Genomic DNA, 22,172 nt, shown 5'->3' on the forward strand with positions numbered 1-22,172 from the left:
CTTCCAACCCTAACCCCTAACCCTAATCCTAAACCCTCCCACCACCCCTGCCCCTCACCACCGCAGCCCCACCCCCACCCCTCACGCAACGCCTCCCCTCGCCCCACCCCACCCCACCCTACCCCTTGTAAAAGTTATTTCAATTATTGCAAGATAAAGGGAGCATTAAAAATGTCAAAATCGACTCAGGGGAGGCGCTGCGCGAAATTCGAAAAGGGAAAGAGGAAATCAACTCATGGGGTGGAGGGAGGGGTTGCGAAGGGTGGGGTGGAGGGAGGCGCTGCGCGATGGGAAGGGGCAGGGTTGGTGGGATGGTGGGTTTTGGGCGGTTAGGACATTAGGGGTGAGGTGGGGGAAAGTGGTGGGGCTAGGGGTTAGGGATTAGGGGTTAGGGAGAGAGATAGGTTGATTAGGGTTCAAAAATATTAACTAGATTTAGTTAGAGTTAATAAGGATTAAATAGGTTAGTTAGGGGTTAATTTCGTTGATTTAGCCTTAATGACTAACGGAGTTGATGGCCATTAGTCATTAAGGGTATTCTGATGATTTTTCCAAACCACAGGATACCTGGTGAATTTTGAAAAACGCGAGGGTAGCGGGTGAATATTAAGAAACCTTAGGGGTACGGGGTACCTGGTTAAAAAACCGAATATTATATTATTTTGTTTTTAATTTTTATAATATCATCCAATTCCCCATATGACCCATATTTCTCTCTCTTTAATAAACAATTCATAAAACGTATACTAACTTCTATATTTAATTATCTCTTAATACAACTAAGATCCGACACATTATTTCTTCTTAATACTTGTGCCTAAAAGAAATGGACAATCTATTTAGAGACGGAGGGAGTACTTTCTACATATCAAAATGCAAAGGGGCAACAAAAGTCTTGTACCTGGAGAGGTGAGAAAAAACATTGAATACCCAACATAATTAGTACTGTGCGATCGGTTTTTCGGGTCAAAGTGTTTGGACCTGAGTCACCTGGCCATAACCGTTTTCAACTTTGTTTCTTGAAATTCTATAATGTTATGTTTGTTAGAAAATGGTATCCCTCCTGTTCCAAATATATATTCTTGTTTCTTTTCTTTAATATTTAATATGCACGTGTTATGTCATAAATATCTTAGATAATATATTATATAACTTATAAAAATGCGATGTTTGTAATATATTATAAAACACAGTCATATAAATTTTCTTTTATCCGTCTCTATAAAATACATTACAAAGGCTCGGGCACATAGGCTCGAACAATTCATTTTTTCCGAATAATTATACTTCGTCCGTTTCAAAATAGATGCTACATTGTTGACTAAAACGCTTGTCGATGCACTACTTTGACTACTAATATCTTTAATTATGCATTAGAGTAAAGTATAAAATTTTGATTTTCTGAAAATATACATTAAGACAAATCCAACAACATATTACATTATAACATTTGATTTTACCTAATAGTAAATAATGCATGGTCAAACCTCATTCATGAATAGTGGAAAAGTCAACAATGTAGCATCTATTTTGAAACGGAGGAAGTATATATATATAGAAATCGCTGCTTAAAGTTGTCATTTGTCATATCGGAGAGGAAGAGGTGGTAAGTTAGTGAAGCACCACCTTGAATTTTAGGGCATTATCTAGAGTCTGAATTCTCATTTCAACATGAAATTGGAGAATTTTCCTTTTATGGTGGCAACGAATTTTTAAGCCTATCGGTTTTTAGGATGTTGACTTTATACCGAACTCATGAACTGGTGTGCTTTATAAGCTAATAACCTAACAAAGGTTGTACTTCATCTCTGGCAAAGTTATACTTCTTCTATTTCGTTTTAAATGCAACAGATGAATATTTTATATCTCACACACAATACTCATTTGTTGCATTTAAAATGAGACGGGGGAAATATAGGAATTGAGAACACAACAGTTTCGTGTAAAGAGTTCGTTTGCCTTAATTCCTCTTTTGGGCTCGTAATCATAGCCCAAAGGCCAAAAGTCTAAAACAAAATTCACTTTCTTGTTTGGTAAGATTAGTGAAAAAAGGCATCAAATTCAAATGTTCAATGGTTCCATTTAAAGGGGATTCGTCAATATCATTGATACTTCCTCTGCTTTCTATTTGCTTCTTCTTCTTCAGGTATGTATGCACGCTACCTTTCTCTCTCCTCCTCCCCTGCTTCCTCCATGTCTATTAACTGACTTTTATATCATAAAATCTTGTTTTTCTTTAGCTATGAAAGTAGCGTTTTTAGTTTACTATATTTCGCCTAATTTATCAATGAAATTTAACTCACAATTTCCTATGTTAAAGAAACAAACTTTACATATATCAAAAGCATAATTGAATTGGGTTGACCATTTAGTTTATATATTTAATTTGGGGATTGTTCAAAATCATGATTTGATATGAAATCACAGTAGAATTTGGTTGTTAATCACCATTTGTTTCTGCTTAATATGATCATTTACTGAAACATTTGGGGATTTTAATAGATGTTTCTGAAGCTGGTATTTTAAGAGTGCGATGCTGGTGTTTCCAAATTTACTTGATTTAATTGGCTGTTCCAGAAGAAAATGCAGGAAAATTGAGAATTTGAAGAAAAATATTATTATGGAGTTTTTATGTGGTTTCAAACTTGAACTATATGATGATTGCTGCAAAGAAAATCGAAAAGAAAGGCCAACCTCCCAATAGTGTCTTTAGAGAAATTCGTCTGAAGTATTTTGGTGCTTCCCCTCATTTTTTTTAATAAGCATCGGAAGTTTGTGACGTTAGGCTTTGTTCTCTGCACCTTATTTCGCTTTTTTTAGGTAAAGTAAGTTTAGATGGGTGAATTTCAAGGCCAATAAGTTCATATAAGTTCAAAGATGATAAGTTAACATAAGTTCAAACTAGTCTAGATTAGTTTATTATAAGTGAAAATTGGGTGAAGAGAAACATCTGTAGTTGGAGATGTTTTTCTACATCAGAGAATCCCTTCTTGGCACCACTTATTTATACATATATATGAGTTTCTGCCTGTAACTCTCTTGAGTTGCTGTACAGTAATTTGGGAACCTCGAGTGTTTCTTTGCATCAGCGGACATTTTCAGATGAATAGTCTAATCAGTCATTGAAGAATTAGCTCATGTTCAGTTGTGTTGTGGATAGTGGGTGCTCTAAATTAGGTGATTCATATGGTATAAGGAAGCTTCGCTATTGATCCAATCCGCTAAACTTGCTGGTTATATTACGTCCATTTGCACCGGTGCTTGAGTTATAGACTTATAGTACATGCTTGCAGTTGCAGTTGCAGTTGTTAGTTGTAGTTACGAGCCCTATTATACTTTTGGTAGTTCCTATCCGCCTAAACAATCAGATGACTTTTATGAGACATGGTCAGTGTTTAGGTAATTAGATGATCTACTGCTTTTTGGCTCTTTATTACACATACATATTAATTTGGGAATTAGTTTGGTCAATTGTGATTGTAGATCGGGAAATTTTGTTTACTCAAACCTCATTACTGTTTCGACTTTGATGTCTGTGGCTAACAAAACTCTATCAGCTGCTTGCTGTAGTTCTGAGACATGCAGATGGACCTAAGTGATTTTAACAAGGTCTGGGAAGTTAAGCCTCTCAAGATGACCGGTGAAAATGAGGCTCGGAAAATTCTGGACAACGTAGCGAAACAGGTGCAGCCAATCATGCATAAGCATAAATGGAAAGTTCAGGTCCTATCTGAATTCTGGTATGAATTTCATAAATTTAACTAGTTTTCGTTTCCAAACCGTTTATGTAAATATCTGCTGATGAAATTGATAATGTTCCCTTCACAGTCCATCTAATCCATCCCTCATGGGATTGAACATAGGAGGCGGCTCTGAGATTAAGATAAGATTGAGGAGACCAGAAAGACAGTGGGATTTCTTTCCCTATGAGCAGATTCTCGATACTATGCTGCATGAATTGTGCCACAACCAGCATGGTCCGCATAATGCTGATTTCTACAAACTCTTGGATGAACTTAGACTGGTTAGTAACTTTGCTACCTTCTTGTTCTTCCCACATTAGAGCAAAACTATCTGCTGTTTCTCTGGCTTTTGTTTATTTTGTGAAGAGCTTTTCTGCTGACATGGTATATACTCACATCTAAGGGTGCATTCTCAGCACCTGAATTTTGCTGAATTTATTCAACTTATCCGAATTTATTGAAACTTATTTGAACATTTATTGCTTATTTTTATAACTTTTGGAACTTATCTGAAGTTTTCTCAACTTACTGAGCCTGTCTGAACTTATATTTCCTGAAACTTACTTTTTTTTTCTTTTTATGGTGAAGAGACTGCATCCTAAGTGCCCGGGTTACTACCATGATTGATATCTGACAAAAAGATATTTTTCTACTTTACCAAGTGACTGACTCTCAAATCTTGTGTATCTTAAGGAGTGTGAAGAATTAATGGCTAAAGGAATTACAGGCACTGGGAGAGGATTTGATGTACCAGGAAGACGTTTAGGTGGGTTCTCACAGCCGGCACCTTTGCCGCTGCTCCGCCAAAGTGCATTGGCTGCTGCTGAAAGAAGAGCACAGCGTGGAACTTTGATGCCAGCAGGGCCTAGGTACATAGGTGGTGATGGTAGTATCAAGACTGCTCTAAGCCCAACTCAAGCTGCTGCGATGGCTGCAGAAAGAAGACTCCATGATGATGTATGGTGTGGGTCCCAAACCTTAGGAACCCATGGAGAAAGAGCAAACAACAATGCATCCTCCTCAATGGACTCTCGAATGCCCATTTCGAGTGTACAATTTCAGCCACCTCATGGGAAAATAGAAAGTCAGGACACATGGCAATGCTCTATCTGTACTTTGATCAATAAGGTAAACAACCTCTGAATCCCACTTCTTTCCTCCTTTTTGGTCCATATGGTGAAATAGGGAGTGTAAAAGGGGAAATCTTCTTTTTACCAATAAAGGTAGGAGGAAGATTATTTAGAAAAAGGCAAAAAGAGATGAGAGTGAGTTGGCTCTAAAAGTCTAAATTGCTAAAGTTGGAATTTGATATAGAAGTATATATTCTCTCTCCTGAGAAAACTAAATTGAGTTATATTTGCAATCTCTTCTATTAGCTTGCAGAAGTATTATATAATTACACTAGATTTACAGAAACTCATCCATTGTTGATGACTATGATTTGCAGCCACTAGCTCTTGCATGTGAAGCATGCCAAACGCTAAGAAGCAAGGAAGTTGAGTCGACGTTCAGAAACTGGTCCTGTAAATTTTGTACCCTGATCAATGACAGCGGACTAGAAAAATGTTCAGCTTGTGGGGAATGGAGATATTCATATGGCCCTCCTGCTAGCGGTTATACACCTCATGTTGGCACTTGATATGAGGGCTCTGATTCTTGCAGGAAAGTTAATACATTATACATGTAGTACAAAATACTATCCGTTGTACAGAACCAATTTGTAACACTACAAAAATTAGGGCAGGCAATCTTTAACCCGATTAGATTATCCGGCCAGAAACCTGAATTTCACCCACTTATCGTATTTTGTAATAATATAGCATTTCTCATTGAATTTCATATATTATATGAGCACGTACTGGAACCAACCCGAACCCATTAACCCAAATTTTCAGCTCTATCAGACATGTAGCTATTCTGGCCAATGGTTATGTTAATTTTATAAATATCTGTGAGTTTTGAGTACTGTATTCTGAAATCATGCTCTATACAGAAAATTTTGGAAGATTATAGCTTGTCTCAGTCAAAATTTATCATTTGAACTTTGAACATCCATACATGATACAACAGACTGAAGTAAAAATAACTACACAACCCTTCTCCGATTGAGAACCTTATTTAATAGCGTCTCTCTTCCAGGAAATGGACTGTAAACGTCTGCACCATTTGAATCAGAACTCTCTTTGTTCCTCCTATACTTATTCCCTTCATTCTCTTCCTCAACTGCATTGCCAAACCTGTTATTCTTATTCATGTTGAGCATCCCTCTCTTCATTCTCAACCTGTCTCTTCTCTCATCTCGCCGCTCTCTTACTCCAACCTTGCCACTGCCACCTTCACTCCTCTCGTCCCTCCATCTTTCGCGCTCTTCAACCTCAACTCTCTTCATGCTTGCCAACTCCTCACCTCGCTTCTCCTTCACCCTTGGTATTCTCCCACCTTTAGAAGTCCCAAGCAGCTGAAAATCAATCTTACTCCACCCAACTTTATCTTCATTATCCCATCCAAACCTCTGGCTCACCTCTAGCAGCTCAGCAACCACACCTTCAGGCTTAGAGTTAACATTCAAAACATCGCCGTTGAGGAGTTTTTGAGCTGACTCCCACTCCATACGGTCTTTATAAACCGGGTCTTCGAGGACTTGATCAGCTAGTTGAGCCCACTCTTCAAAGTCCCTGGCTCTAAGGTTGCTGGACACCCATTTTAAGTAAGTTGAGGGCAGTGTTCCTAGCATTCTGCCCTTGTATTTTCCAAAGTCTATGGTTTTGTCTCTTGCTGGAAGTGATGCATAGGTGACTTTGTATCTTAAGCATTTTGAGTTTTGAGAGTTTGGCAGCTTAGAAGAGCTGAGAAATGTATGCAGTGAGTTGTTTCCTAGGAAAGAAGTCATGTTGAGAGAGTGAAGATAGAGAGAGCTGTGTGTTGGGGGCCTGAGAAAGTGGGTAATACTTGTTGGATGCCTTATCCTTACTCCTTAGGCAACATCAAGACAATTTTTTTTAATGCAATTTCAAGTTTCAGCAGTTCCAAAGGGCAAAGACCAAATTCATTGTCTATTATAAACACCCACTTGCAATTTTTGTACCATGACACCTTTTCAAATGTGCCTTTTATTTTCCTCTCTTTTCTAAAAACAAAAATTGACTTTTGTGATAAAACCTTGTTGATTTTACCGATATTTCTATTTATGTTAATGTATCATCGTAAAAATAGATATGTTCTATTATTAATTCACTATGTGAAAAACTAAAAGTCGTATTGTGTAAACCTGTATAACTAAAGAGGTTTTTCTAACCTATGCACCTAGTGTAAAGGTTAAACCTTATCTATTAAACAAATTGATTAATTAAAATAGAATATCTTCTCTATAATTATGTTAAATAGTTAGTTTCCTTATCGATATATATTTTATTTTTTCTTTTAATCAAATCAAAATTATCATTAATATATTATATATATTTAGCATAATTTTGGGAAGGATATTATATTTTTAGTTAATTAAATTATTGAATAGATAAGGCTTAACTTTTATTCTAGGTGCATAGGTTAGAAAAACCCTAACTAAAATTACAACTTAATTTTACCAGTCATCTCTCTGTCTTAAATTTAAGTGGTCCATGATTTCTGTTAAATTGTCACAATATTTTACTCCATTTAATGATAACAATTTCTTCACTTATAAATATCATACTTAACCAATTTTTTTGGATAAAGAAGTAAATGACAAACCATATGTAAAAGACTTCTCAAAGATAACTTTAGCAATGTAAAATTGATATGAAAAGTTTACTTAACCAATTTGGCTCATTGTCTGGATTTTTTACTTTTACCGACAGGATGGGTTCACTTGAGATCGTCTACCTCTTTTTATTGCCACCTTATGGGCTATTTGACGGTGTCGGAATAACAAGATTTTCAACAATATAACACCGGATCATGAACTCATTCGCTCTCTTGCGCAGCAATTCATTCAGCAACATGTCACGTTTCTAGCCAGTCCCCCTCCCTACCCTCGACTTTTGAGAGAGCCCCCGGCGCCCCCAGGGATTCTTATGGCACATCTTGGTTCCTCATTTTGCGGTGTTCCTCAGGTACATATACAAGTGGATGGTTCATGGAAGGATACCTCTCCACTGGCTGGTATTGCCTGGGTGGCTGAACATGTCATCACCAAGGCTAGGGAAGGGCAGGGTAAATGCATTCCTGCACAATCAGCACTACTGGCCGAAGCTCAAGCATGCATGGGGGCCATGGTCTGGGCAAACGGCCAAGGCTATCATCGAATAGCGGTTAGTACTGATTCTGAGCTTGTGGTACGGAGTTTACTTAACCCGGCGACACAACCCTTTTCTATTACATGGACCATCAATGACATTCTATCACTCGGACGACAATTTCAATGGTGTTAGATCACAAAGGTTAATCGTTCGCAAGTTCAGCTGGTCCATGATCTTGCTACTCATGTCCGACGGGGGCAACTTCCGATTGTTTGTTTCTAGTTAATTTGTTATTTTGTTACTTTATTGTAAGCTTTCGCGATGTCAAAAAAAAAGTTTTACAACTCAAAAAAAATTGTTTTATAATGATACAAAGTCGCACAGGACAATGATTTTCACTATAAGCATTTTGACCATCAAATAACACAGGGAGAGCTTCTAGCTTAACCAGAGGTCTCGGGTTCGAGTCCTGGGAAGGCAGCAGTGTGTGTTGGGAGAGCTTTCCCCCCAATTGGGACCTGACCCGCCTCGAATCCGGATTAGTCGGATCCAAAATGGATTCGGAAGATGTTCAGTAACTCCCACCTTATACTTCCTCCATTTCGTATTAAATGCAACAAATTTACTTTTACGCATGCTGGGACATAATTTTGACCACAAATATTTATAATTACACAAAAGTAAAAAATTATAAAAATTACATTTTATGAAAGTATGTCACGAGACGAATCTAACAATGTCCCACTTCATTATGTTTTTCCTTATGTACAAGTCACAAACCTTAGTCAAAGTCAAAAGTGTGAATAGTGAAAAAATGGAATTGTTGTATTTAATTCGGAACTGAGGAAGTAAAAACTATGTGGCCAACAAACCTATCATATAAAAATTTACAAGTTTCCGATCTTACAAATAAACTAAGTCTACTTTTTAAATGATTTGCCATTACAATTAATCGGATGCAACCATTAGTTCAAACTGGAAACATTAAAAATCTTAGAAATAAGTCTACACATTAGAATTAGATTGCTTTTGCTTCCTTAAATTGTACAACTTATATGAGCTTATTAAAACTTAGTTGATATGGTGTTATATTTTACAAAAACTAATCTATAATTATTGGAACTAATCTTATCTAAACTTATCATATCGAAATTATTTTGGCTAGGTGAAGAGAAAGCGCCCTTAGCTTGTTACTACTAATCTACAGAAGCCAATGCAAATCCACTGAACTCCTTTGTTTCAAATCTAAAACTAATAATTAACAAATTAAATCACTACTTTATTCATGTGTGTTTTTGGTAACTATAACATTATAATAGAGTATAAAATTATCGTCTATACAATCACTTTATTACAATCTTCAATTCTTGGTTCTCTTGTTCTTTTTTTTTTTTTCTTTTGGATATAGGTGGTAATTAAGTTAGATTATGCTCAAATATGGTAGTAACAGAATAATGTGGAGTGGGCTTCAAAATAAATTAAATTGGCCTTAAACTTTTCTATTGAAGATCACATGCCCATAATCTTTCAAATCTCGTATTAATTAAAATTTCCGTAGTTGGCATGCCTCCCAACACATCCATATCCTATAAACCTATACTTGCTACACTATTCTTGTATGGAATTATAAACAGCTTAGTGCATTATCCAAAATCCATATACTTTTCCATCACCCAAATCTCCAAAGATAATGAAAAAATATGGAAAAGAACTATACCAAGTTGATGTGGTCCGTCCATAGCTGTCAAACCGAAAAATTCATTGGTATTAGTACGATTTGGTCATTCGGTTCCCTTAAATTTCTTCTGTTTCAAATCGAAGTAAATAATCCCCTCTTTGATCTCTTCGTATTCATCCAATGTGGGACATCATGTACAATCTTCCCTACTCCTTTGGCAAGAAGTTTAGGAGAATAATTTGAACTACACGTTCCATCCTTAAAGTTTATGATCTCAACAAATTGATTGTAACCTACTACCGTGGTGTATTAATCACAAGATGCATCATAACAAAGTCCAACTTTTAAATTTTTAAGATCTTCAAGATAGTGAGCCCGATCCCCAAATATAGTACTCCCTCCGTCCCAAAATATAGTTACCATTTCCATTTTGGGTGTCCCAAAATATAGTTCCCATTTTCATATTTAGTTCCACATTTTTCCATAATTTGTCTAGGATACCGTGTCCCATCATTTATTTGTTTCTTGAATTTGGTTTTTTGCTTTGTTGATTCAATCCAAGTGTTACAATTAATGCTCTTTCACCAATTATTCTCCCTTCTCTCTCCTAAAATCATCTTTTCCCATACAACATTTATTTAAATAAACAAAAAATCTTTACTATCTCTCTTAGATTCTACTTGCATAAATTACCATGAAAAAAGGAAAATGGGAACTATATTTTGGGACGGAGGGAGTACTATGGTAACCCGTCAAAGGGTTTCACAAAATATATATTCGATAATCATATAGTAAGGCTACCAAACCATTGCATGAGCCAATGAGTATAGATCGACTAATTACTTTTGAAGGAGGATTATGAGTTTGCCTAATCACTGTTTCATTATTGTGTATGTGATGATGATCACAGGTGCGCGTATAAAACTTTAGGGTTTTCGGTTCGAGGAAGATTAGGTGATTATCTTCTAACACACGCTTAAGGATGTCGTTGCATGAATTGAGAATCCGAGATTATTAAAGAATTTCATGTCTTGCATGTTAACTTGCAATGAGCAAGAGATTTGAGAGGTAACTTATTGAATATATGATGACTAATTTCTTCAGTTCACTTTTGCCTTTCTTCTTCTTGGTCGATTTTTATCTCTTGATTTTCTTTTCTGCTCCATTGAACATCCATTGATTTTGTTCTTAATTTTTGAATTGCTAGATATTAATGTTACAGATTGTGTAATTCCTCGACTGGAGAGTTAAAAATTGATCTATATATACTAGGATTACACATAGTCAATCCTAATTAAATTAGCAATCCAAACATAATAAGGAAATACGAAAATATATATATATGAAGCATATGAGGATAATATGATTCCTAACGTGCACATAATGAGAAAATACAATAGTCAATCCTAATTAAATTAGGGATCCAAATATAATTAAGATATATAATTTTGGCATGTAAAATTACACTAATTGTATGCTCAAAAGTCCAAGGAGGCTTTTCTATTTTTGTTTGACGGCGCGGTAAAGTGTAAGAAACTGCTTATTTGAACCTCATGCTTAGAATGTATTATGAAGTTCTATATTTGCATTGTCATCTTATCTCTATTATAGTTGAATGATGCATATACGCAATTCCAACTTACAAGGATTGAAATTGTTTAAGATAATTTAGGGTGTTGAGTTGAGTAAGGAAGATAGATCCTGCTTCCATCACTGCTCATTGGCTTTTCGATGATATATCTATGACAAAAAGGTTTTGTTGATTGCTTTGCCTATTGAATTGGGGAACATCGAACTAAAAATCTAATGAATGCTTAAAATTTGTCAATTTTGTAGCAACTAGGACGGTAGAGACAATGAAATATTTAATGTTATCTTCTAAATTAGTTGGTTCCGCTTTTTGAAGTGATACATCCAAATCAGTACCAGAGACATATGTTCAATCCTTAAGGAAATTTTGTGTATTTTCTCCATCGCCAATAGTGGGTAGTTGGGTTGTTACTGATCAGAAAACTGTAATTGCATTTTATAGCGTTTTTAACAGGTTTTTTTTTGCTATTCTATTGACATTGAACACGCACATGAATGTACGCATGTAAACAAATTCTTTGAATGAATTAGATGACATTGATCAAATCAAACCATACAGAGTTAATACAAAAACATTGAGAACGGATGGAGTACTACAAGTCTACAATAATATTGAGGACGGATGCAGTACTACAAGTCTGCAAACTAATTTTAGAGATCTTCAAACCCTAAATATAGAACTTTGTTTACACATTACCCTTCCCTTACAAACAAAATAATGTAAATCATGGCAAATCCTAAGTTGAAAAGCCTCATATCCATCACCCGTAGTTCTTGCGCATATGGGAACAGAAATCCTAAGATCATCCAAGATGCAATGCAATGTTCCGAAACACCTAACAATGGAACTAATTTGATCAAAGTTTTTAGCTGTATGTTCGAAATTTCTAATGGTTCTGGTTCTGGATCATGGTCTCATATCCATAGAATAACGATACAGTATTACAGTAGAATAATGAGAGTAATAACAGGAGTAGAATTCCTGACAAGATATGGTACAAACCTACAAGCTCGGGTTATAGGACAATTGTGAATTCGGATTCCTGAAAGAAACGCAATACCTTCGTGACCAGAAATCTGAAAAGATTAACTGACAAGTGTACAAAGACTCAACAATTAACTGCTGTGAGAGTCTTAAGGTTACTTGACCTTAGCCAGGGCCAACTTTTGGAATGTCATAATGCTCACTTAAGTCGGCTAGGTACTGATTGAAATCATCTAGACGATCACGGTGAGAATTCTTGGACATTTTTGCATACTTATGGACATCAAGCTGCTCTCTCTGCTCTATGTATCGTTTTTCAGCTGGTGTCAGATGATCAGCAAAGTTTGGGGCCTTCCCTTTCCTACTTGACTTGTCTGATTCATTGTTGTTGTCTTCTTCATTAGCAAGAGTTGATGATTCTAAATTTTCACCTACACCAACAGCCAAATTAAGTTGATAAAATCCATGAATAATTTCTCCAATCGCACAAATCACTAAAGCTTAATCATAAATAGAAGATGGAAAATTATGTCAACAATTGTGGAAGCTGCAGTACACTCAAGATATTTATATGCAGGAAGTTCTGAGAAAGTTTGTGATGTAACAATTATGAAGGGTTCACTTCAAGATTTTTATAGGCAGGAGGTAATTGAACAGTCTCATAAACTGATTTGTCTTGTTACTCAAAACAGATAATCAGAAGCCATTAAAGAACTCAGAATAATAGCAGTCAACAAACTGTTACCCAGCCAATACACACAACAGAACCAGAAAAACTAATAGACAAATGGCATCTCAAAACAAAAGGCCACTGCCAAAGTAAGGCCAAGGACATGATCAACATACCCAACTAAGTTGCAGAGCTTGTTTATCTTTATCGAAACAAGTTACTATACTGCTAGGTTTCGAACAGCAGCCAAGATTTCACATCTCGGATGTGGTATTCATCGGGATGATGTTCACTAACGACTTTCATAGGTCATGCGGGTGTGGTATGCATCTGACTCAGTCTAATGGCAAGCTCAAAAACCTTTACGAGACGGTTGTGATGTGGATATGACTGAGTAATCGTATCTTGCCTATAGCAATAGGACAATTATTGGAAAGGCAGCTCTCAGGGTATCATTGCAGGACATGGTACTAGGCTCTGAATCGGACAACAAGAATACAGTCCCAAGCAGCATTTAAGAAGTTAGCAATTAACAAAGGCCACAACCATATAGGATGAATGGAAAGTTGAAGTGAAAACCCCTCCTACATTAAAGGATGGAACTAAACAAACAGATAAACTAGTTAGTGGCTACTTCAAATTTAGCATGAGAGATATCTGCTATGACAATTTCAGCCTTGTAAATTTGTAATTTTAAAAAGAAGGCACGTAAATGTTACACACTGTGAATATCACATTACTGCAAAAAGTGGGCAACTATATGCAACACAAGATATCTCAGATTCAAATGAATGACACAAAAGTATCATACAGCTCCTAACTAAAATAGCTGCAAAGGCAATGATCTTTTACATACATGAATTGCATAATTCAAGACGTCAAACAAATCACAAACATAAGCAATATGTTCTATACTAGAATATCAACTAACCATCAAACTTCTCCTCTTCTTTTGTTTCTGAAACTTCATCAAACTGTTTCTTTTGTTTCTTCTTCTTCTTTACACCTCCACTCTTCACATCCAAGGCTTTTCCTTTCAGTTTCAGCTTACCACCAACTACATTGTCATATGCTGACATTCTATCTGAAAGCAGGTCAGCCATACATCAAATTCAAGCATTCAAAATTTTTTTTTAAAAAAAACCTATGTTTTTGTCGAAAGTATCCATAATGAGACAATGTAGAAACATTGCATCAGATCTGCAAACTAGTAGCTGTTGGAATCTAAACACTATAACTATCTTTATTTCTCGCTCGCAATCACATACGTCACAGACTCCTTAGTCCATACTTCACACAGCACAAAAGAAATAATTCATACCAAAATATCACCTATCCAACTAAGAGACGAATCAATGAGCTTTACATATCGACAAAACCACCAGCAAGAAAGAGAACCAAAAAGTATCTAATATCTATTAAACACCAGTCATCCAACACTCAATGGAATACATTTACAGCACTTCTCAAAACAAAAATAAAATCCATCTCTACATAATTGTCGTCATACTTCCTTAATTTCATTAGCACATTGGATTATGATGGTCAAATCTCATCAACTATGACCTAGATAAAACCCAAAAAGAATTCAACTGGAAACCCTAAATTTGGGGGTTCATTACCCTCCATCAATGCAAAAACTAAGATGTATAAATAAATTCTGAATTCTGCTCAAATATGAATAAGATAAACAATTGAAATCTTAAAACTTATATTAGAACTAATCCTAAAACAAACCTCCAAATTATCGGAAGATCCAAGATTCCGGTTTCGTCGAAAAAAGTTTTATTTGCGCGCAATCTTTTTCTCTCACTGTTCTTATCAGTTACCTCGGTAATTTGATGCTGGAAAATCGGAAATTTGTGTGATAATTCGTTAAATTATCAGATGGAAAGCTGAAATGAACGAATCTAAAGAAAGTTGTAAATCGTAATCGAGGGTTAGGGTTTAGATACGACGTTTATTTTGTTTCTTGCTTTGGACGGGTATTTTCTTTTTATTTTCTCCTTATCTGTTTGTTAAATTCAAGAATTCCACTCAAAAGAAAATATTTGAGAACTTCCCTCCAACGACAAGGTTTTTGCTGTGAAATTTGCAATCTTGGGTTTTTGGAAGGAGGAGAGAGAGAATGAGTAATCAGAAGAAGATAATACTTTTCTTCTTGTTATACGATTTTTCTTTCATTTGGTTTCCTGTGTTTTTTTAGTTGGTGTTTAAATTCTTTTAGCTTGTGTTGTTTTTTTTTCATTTGTCTTCTGTGTTCTTTCAGTTGGTGTGTAAATTCTTTCAGCTTGTGTTGTTTTTCTTTCATTTGGTCTTTTGTGTTCTTTCAGTTGGTGTTTAAATTCTTTCAGTTTGTGTTGTTTTTTTTTCATTTGGCCTTCTGTGTTCTTTCAGTTGGTGTCTAAATTCTTTCAGCTTAAGATTTGAAACCAACTTAACAAAAACGAAGACTAACTGAAACTCAAGTACTTCTAACTGAAACAAAAACAATAACCAACTGAAAAACATCAACTAAATGAAAAAAAAGAGGAGCTTAAAATTCCTTATAAAAAAAGAATTATAGCTCTTAGCAAAGGAGGAATATTCTCCGGGGACATATCTGCAACTATCCCTCTGGTAGACATCTTCACTAAGGGTAAATTACTGCAACTGGTAAATATTTTCACCTATAATTTACTGCTGTGTATGACTGCAGCATTTCTAAGCTTGTGCCATTAAATCTTTAGCATTGATGAAAGTACCATGAAAACCATATGGAACTCTTGAAGGCAGCTTCACAGTTGCAACCAACTCTAAAGTGATTGCATTAACAATCAGCTCTGATTCCCAATTGATTTCATCGTGCACGAATGCGAGTATATATACCCATCATCTTCTCTCTAGGAATTTGCATCCCTGGGAAGAAACAGGGGTTCGCCTCCGTATATTCCATCACCATACTCTAACTGGAAAAAAAATGAAGACTAACTGAAAAAAATTAGAAACTAACTAAAAAAAATGAAGACCAACTGAAACCCAAGTGTTTCTAACTGAAGTGGTCTGACCAGTTATATTGTGACACAATACCTTCTCAAAAAAAATACCTCAATGTTTCTGTTTTTATTTAAGAATATGCGCATTCCATTAGGATCAAAATTCATCCTACGCTTCACTGAAGATATAGTGTTGTTTCTCGAAAAGCTCTTTGTTTGTATTTTTTACTACTCATTTATGTCAACCTAACAATAACAGTTTCAAAAATATCATCTTTTAAGCATACTAGCTAATTAACTACTATTATCATCACTGCAATGAGATTTTTCGTAGTCTTTTTAATCCCTAACTAGTCTTATCTATGAAGTTTCATTTAACCACTTTGACTGCAATTAGTAGATCATGGACCAAGGTGTAGGATGAGCATCCTACACCAGCTCCAAAACGCAAGACAATAAGAATGAAACACACCATTCAACATGCAAAAAATAATTGATTTGACAGCTAATGTACATTTCCATTACATCCAGTGTACATGTCAAAAATACAAAAATAACTGATATTGACAGTTACTGTTCACCATTTAATAACTGATTTGATGTCCCCCCATATATTGTTCACCACTTCTCTCTTTTCCACACTCGACCTCCTTGTACATTCTTGGCTTCGTGGTTGTTCATTAACAAAATCAAAATGTACAATGACTGCCCCCCAGCTGAAAGTAACCCAATTCCTGAAGCTTCAATGAGTTAATTTGCAATCTTTGTACACTGGGTGTGTTGATGTTTGTTCACTAATGCAATTCAATATGTACAATTACAGTCTCATACGAAAATTCACCACTTCTCTCTTTTCCACACTCAACCTCCTTGTACATCCTTCGCTTCGTGGTTGTTCATTAATAAAATCAAAATATACAATGACAACCCTCCAGCTGAAAGTAACCCAATTCATGAAGTTGATGTCAAGTGAGTAATTTGCAATCTTTGTACACTGGGTGTGTTGATGTCTGTTCAGTAATGAAATTCAATATGTACAATTACAGTCCCATACCGAAATATGTCAAGTGAGTAATTTCCATTCTTTGTACACTGGTGTGTTTGATGTTTGTTCACTAATGAAATTCAATATGTACAATTACAATCTCATACCGAAATTCAATAAAATCACAATGTACATTGATGGTCATTGCTTCGATCACTGAAAATTCCCAAATGTACACTCGTAGATTATTGTACACCAAACCATATGCATCTGTACATTAAAAAAATTGTTTCACGTGATGAGAGAGAAAGAGCTGGCCCACTTTCAAAAATACTGCCAAAAGTCAGCCACATGGACAAGGTGTAGGATGATCATCCTACACCTCGGTGTAGGATCTAATTTGCGCTTTGATTGGGTATTATCTAGTTTTAGAACTTTTCTTGTTTGAAATTCTCTGACAATTGTTATGGGGTCCATACTCTATAGTAGTTTTTTAAAAAAATTGAAGTTATAGTATACAGTTAATATCTATCATAGTGATCGTTTATTTTTTATTTTTTACGTAATTAGTCTTTCTCACATTAGTTTATCATGTATGATGAAATTTCCATTTTGTGACATAGTATTTTTTTTCTACATAACATAATGTGTCAAACTTCACAATTTATATCTACTCATCTTATATCTATGTTTTATATAACGAAATTTTTTAACAGTGTGTTTGGTATAGAGGAATTGGATGGAAAAGAAAGGAACTAGAAAGAAAAAAAAAAGACTTATCTATGTTTGGTAAAAAAAAAATAACAAGGGATTTAATAGAAAAGGAAGTGGGGGAAAGAAAACCTTATAAATCTCCCCTTATCTTTCCTCCCAAAACTGGAGGAATTTGAGAGGAAAGAGATAATTAATTAAAAATTGATTTATCTTTTCCCAAATTTTACTTCCCTCCATTAAGTTATTTTCTCCCTCTCACATATAATTCTCCCCCCAAAAAATTACACAGTATATAATAACCATTTTATCTTCTCTCACCTCAGTTCATCCATAGCCTCCATAATAATATACATAGATATGTCTTCTATTATCAGTTTTTTTTAGAGAATTATATTATCTCAGTTTTTAGCAATTAAATTGGTGTATATAATTCGTTGTTCTTGCCTGCAATTTCTTGATTTACTACTTTCACGATTTCATTTATACCAATAAACCCCTATCAAAATATTACTATTTTTCTCCTTGTTTTGAACAGGACCCAGAAAAAAATCTCAAACATTTGCGGCTTATTTGTAACTTTTGACTTCGAGCCACTTGTTAAAATCACATTCTAAGAACCCCACTATATTAGAATGTTAGAGGGTTTATGAACCTTGAATGATTTGTGGTTGATGGTACGTAATATAGTTAAATGTCTTTCTCTCTTCTTTTTCTTTCTTTCCTTCTTCTCCCTCCACTAATTCCTCTGTTTTTGTTTTTTTTTTCTTCTTTCCATTTTAAATCTTCACTAATATATTTTTCAAACCAAAATTATTATGAAAACCCCTCCTTTCTTAATTTTCAAAATTGAAGTTTTAAAACAAAACATTTTTTCAAAGTTAAGCAAAAAAGAGTTTTACTGACTTTTTTAGAAAATAAGTATGGTTTCTTAACAAACGTAATAGATTAATATCCTTAGCGTGACTAACTACTGAAAAAGCCAAAAAAATGTAAAAAAAATGTACCTAAGGCTACTAAAATAAAGGTCCAAACAAAAATCACAACTTCTTGATGGTATGAAAAGCTTGATAAGATGACGCCGGCAATTGTAAACATCAACATACTTCCATTAATTGAAGTGTTCAACTTCTCAAGATACGAAGGAGGTGGTTGAAGTGGTGGTTGAGGTGAGGTGGTGGTGTAGGTGGTGCTGGAGAGGGTGCTGGAGAGGGTGCTTGAGATGGTGGTTGAGGTGGTGGTTGAGGTTGAGAAAGAGGTAGTGAAGGACGGAGAAGACGGTGACGAGAATGAAAAGTAGTTGCAGAATGAAGGGAAGATTGAGGCGTTCTTCGATGTGGGGCTATGTATGGCTCAGGAAGATGTGCTGCAGCAAATAAGCAAATTTAAGTTGTATCAATACAAAGTAATATTATAAAAGAAACAGCGATTAACTGTTAGCAAGAAGTTAGAAAATGTTAAGTTAGCTTAGTTTAACTAATAAACTAACTTCCCTCCCTCATTTCACATTCGTTCCTTTTAAATGTGTTCTTCCCTCAAAAATCTAAAACATATTTAGCCTACTGTCAAGATTATGAGCTTTATCTAATTGACATAAGTCAAATTGAATCTTCCTTTGAGTGACATCCATTAAATCTCTCTTTGAGTGACATCCACTTAGACTCAACAGTAAAACTTCATGCAACAAGAAAGATATGACCTTAATTAGCTGAAAAGGCACCACAAGCTTTGGAACTATAAGTTATAACTTCCAAATAGTGCAAAGAAATCAATATCTTTCAGGTGACTACTACTGTCCTTCTGCCAAAAAATATGAAACTGTAGCACTTATGAACATTAAAAGTAAATCATAGTGAAAACAGTATTAAAAGAAATCGATCACATCTAAAATCAAAACCCATATAACATGAAAACGGAAAATATAGAAACGGAGTATTCTGGAAATACAATTTCCATAATCACAACAATTGCCAAAACACAAATACTAAAGCATTAAATTAGAATTTTACTTAGAATCTAACATTGCTTTGTTTGGTGATTCAAAGAGAATTAAATAGAGTTGTTTACTTTGTGACTCTAAAGATCCTAAAGGGGATAAAATGTATACTTGTTGGTCTTCGATGGTGGTGCAGAATAGTCCCAGACCAACCAAGAAAACAAAACAAAGGAGAAAGAAGAGGATTTTCGATGGGTTTTTGTTTTGTTTTCGTATTTTGAGCAGTAACAATGAAGAGGAGAGTAAATGAGTTTACCTAGTTAGGTTAGTAATTAGGTTTTAATGTTTTTACCTTTTTATTTTAATGGATCTCACTTAACATAACTAGCTAACTAAATGTTTCCTATTTTTCTTCTTAATAGTAGAGTCACGGTAGCAATTAGGGTGTAATTATAATGGAGATTTCAAAGAACATGATATGAAATTAAAAATAACAAACACCTGACATAAAAAAAGAACATCCAGTAGTTTGAACAATATGAAAAAAAAGGAAAAAGACAAATTTTTAGAAAGAATGTTGATATTTTTTTAATAGTTTTATTATTGTTATATTCTAGGTACATACGATAGAAAGATATTATATTAGTCTTAGGTATGTAGTAAACCTATATATATCAAGGTTAACCTAGATAGGTTAACATAATTCATTCTCAATCTTTATACAAGTTCGTACTCATGGATCAACCAAAAAATATCAGTTTCATTGAAATATTGATTTGTATTACATTTTTAGTAATCTAGTTATTACAAAACTAAAAAAGTTACTGTTGACTATATCTCTATTCTATATGGGAAGAGAGGGGGACACCAAAATAATGAAAGCCCTATTTTACCCTTCCTAGATTATCTCTATTCTATACTAGTCTTATATGCACGCTATGCGTGCGAAATTATATTAACAGTTAAATTAACTGAACTTCTATACATCGCCCCATAATTACTTAAAATCGCCCAAAAAAAAATGAAATTACACTTATAACCTTTTCTTTTTTTCCCTTAAATCACCACCATCCCCTCCTGTCAAGCTACCACCACCACTCACCTCATGCCAGGCTGCCACCACCACCCACCTCCTGCCAAGCTGCCACCACCACAATCTGCCTCCACCACCGCTGCTTTGGTCGCGCAAATGCAGGCGAAATTTTTTTATGCCATGGGCGAACGTCCGCGGTGGACGTTCCACCCATGGCCCGAACGTCTGGCTTGGACGTTCGGGCTATGGGGCGATCGTCCGTGGTGGACGTTCCACCCATGGCCTGAACGTCCAGGCCAGACGTTCGGTCCATGGGTGGAACGTCCACCACGGACGATCGCCCATGGCATAAAAAAATTTCACCTGCCTGTTCTCCCCAACAATGGCTGCTATCTATGGTGTTTGTGTTTGGTTTATACTTTATAACTTGTTTATCATTGGGAATACGTGGGAAAGAAGGGGTGAAAGAAGTTTTGATTATCTCAAGATTTATGCTCCAAGTTTAGTCATGATAGATGGTTGCCCAAGGCTTTGATAATGAATCTACGGCTCCGTTTGGTAGGGCGTAAAACGTTTTCCCGGAAAACTGTTTTCCTCTATTTTCAGTTTTACATTGTTTGGTTGGCAAAAGAGTGTAAAACCATTTTCCCTTGGGGTAAAATTACTCTCCCAAGGATGGAAAACCATTTTCCTTTCAAAATGAAGGGAAAACTATTTTCCTTCTTTCTCTTGTACATTCCTCTCACTACCTTCTTACTTTCCCTTTCATTTTCCTTTCATTTCATCATTTTTTTTACATCGAACCAAACAACGGAAAACTAAATTTGGAATTGTGTTTTCCATTGTAAATTATTTTCCATGAAAATCATTTTACACTGAAAATATTTTACGCCCTACCAAACGGAGCCTACATGTGAGTTTATCTACAGCACAGTAAATTCCAAAAGAAGGGTGAATACTTTATTACCTATGATAAACAAGCTTGAGAATTTAATAGAAAGGAAGATATATGCCATCTTCGAGCCATGAATATCAAGTCACCTATTTGCATAAACAAATTCTTTTGCTGATAAGGAGGAATTTTCACCTTACAGAGCATGGTAATAATTTTTGTCTTTTAAAATGCTGTTGTTGGTGGATCTGTTGTTCTTGTTGGTGGATCTGCTGTTGTTGTTGTTGTTTGGGTAGGTGGTGGTGGTGGAGGGGGTGGGTGGTGTGGAAAGGAGAAAAGGGTAAAATGGTCTATAAAATAAATTTTGGGCGATTTTAAGTAATTTTGGGGGCGATGTTTAACAATGCTCTTAAATTAATTGTGTGTAATTAGATCTCATATTAACAGTTAAATTAATTATATTTTCTTTTCAGATAATAGCTAACATTTATTTATTGTCATTTATTTATGGGTTTATAATACCAACTTGCAATGAGAAATACGACCCTCATTATCATGTCAAGTAATTTATCCTTGTTAAAAATAATTTATCTAACTAAAAGCATTTATCCAGCTTTTTTTATTAGTTTATCAAACTACACATAAGAGCTAACATTTATTTATTGTCATTTAGTTATGGGTTTATGATACCAACTTGCAATGAGAAATACGATCCTCATTATCATGTCAAGTAATTTATCTTTGTTAAAAATAATTT

The 22,172-nt window shown here is 35.1% G+C and overlaps 3 protein-coding genes across 7 annotated transcripts; 1 reads left to right on the forward strand and 2 right to left on the reverse strand.

Moving 5' to 3' along the window:
• Positions 1-1,989: 1,989 nt before the first annotated feature.
• Positions 1,990-5,611, forward strand: LOC104907275 (DNA-dependent metalloprotease WSS1). 3 transcript variants are annotated; one of them, XM_010696184.4, is made up of 5 exons: positions 1,990-2,146; positions 3,558-3,740; positions 3,829-4,024; positions 4,437-4,871; positions 5,191-5,611. In XM_010696184.4, the coding sequence occupies exons 2-5, from the start codon at positions 3,580-3,582 to the stop codon at positions 5,380-5,382; spliced, it is 984 nt and encodes a 327-aa protein (XP_010694486.1). In that variant the 5' UTR covers positions 1,990-2,146; positions 3,558-3,579; the 3' UTR covers positions 5,383-5,611. The 3 variants fall into 3 exon arrangements, with proteins under 3 accessions (XP_010694486.1, XP_010694487.1, XP_019108113.1); XM_010696185.4 differs by having other exon boundaries at positions 2,004-2,146; positions 3,571-3,740; XM_019252568.2 differs by lacking the exon at positions 1,990-2,146 and having other exon boundaries at positions 2,169-3,740.
• A 146-nt stretch (positions 5,612-5,757) lies between these two features.
• On the reverse strand, positions 5,758-6,742 carry LOC104907276 (hypothetical protein). The gene has a single exon (XM_010696186.4). It carries the CDS (start codon positions 6,631-6,633, stop codon positions 5,830-5,832), a length of 804 nt encoding a protein of 267 aa, XP_010694488.2. The 5' UTR covers positions 6,634-6,742; the 3' UTR covers positions 5,758-5,829.
• A 5,114-nt stretch (positions 6,743-11,856) lies between these two features.
• On the reverse strand, positions 11,857-15,035 carry LOC104907277 (uncharacterized). Of its 3 annotated transcripts, XM_010696189.4 has the most exons (4): positions 14,621-15,033; positions 13,815-13,967; positions 12,378-12,644; positions 11,857-12,271 (listed from the first exon to the last, which is right to left on the reverse strand). In XM_010696189.4, exons 2-3 carry the CDS (start codon positions 13,960-13,962, stop codon positions 12,379-12,381), a joined length of 414 nt encoding a protein of 137 aa, XP_010694491.1. In that variant the 5' UTR covers positions 13,963-13,967; positions 14,621-15,033; the 3' UTR covers positions 11,857-12,271; position 12,378. The 3 variants fall into 3 exon arrangements, with proteins under 3 accessions (XP_010694491.1, XP_010694492.1, XP_010694490.1); XM_010696190.4 differs by having other exon boundaries at positions 11,857-12,644; positions 13,815-13,963; positions 14,621-15,035; XM_010696188.4 differs by having other exon boundaries at positions 11,857-12,644.
• Between the last annotated feature and the right edge of the window lie 7,137 nt (positions 15,036-22,172).

This window comes from Beta vulgaris, chromosome 7 (genome assembly GCF_026745355.1).
Source record: "Beta vulgaris subsp. vulgaris cultivar EL10 chromosome 7, EL10.2, whole genome shotgun sequence".
Lineage (NCBI taxonomy): Eukaryota > Viridiplantae > Streptophyta > Magnoliopsida > Caryophyllales > Amaranthaceae > Beta > Beta vulgaris.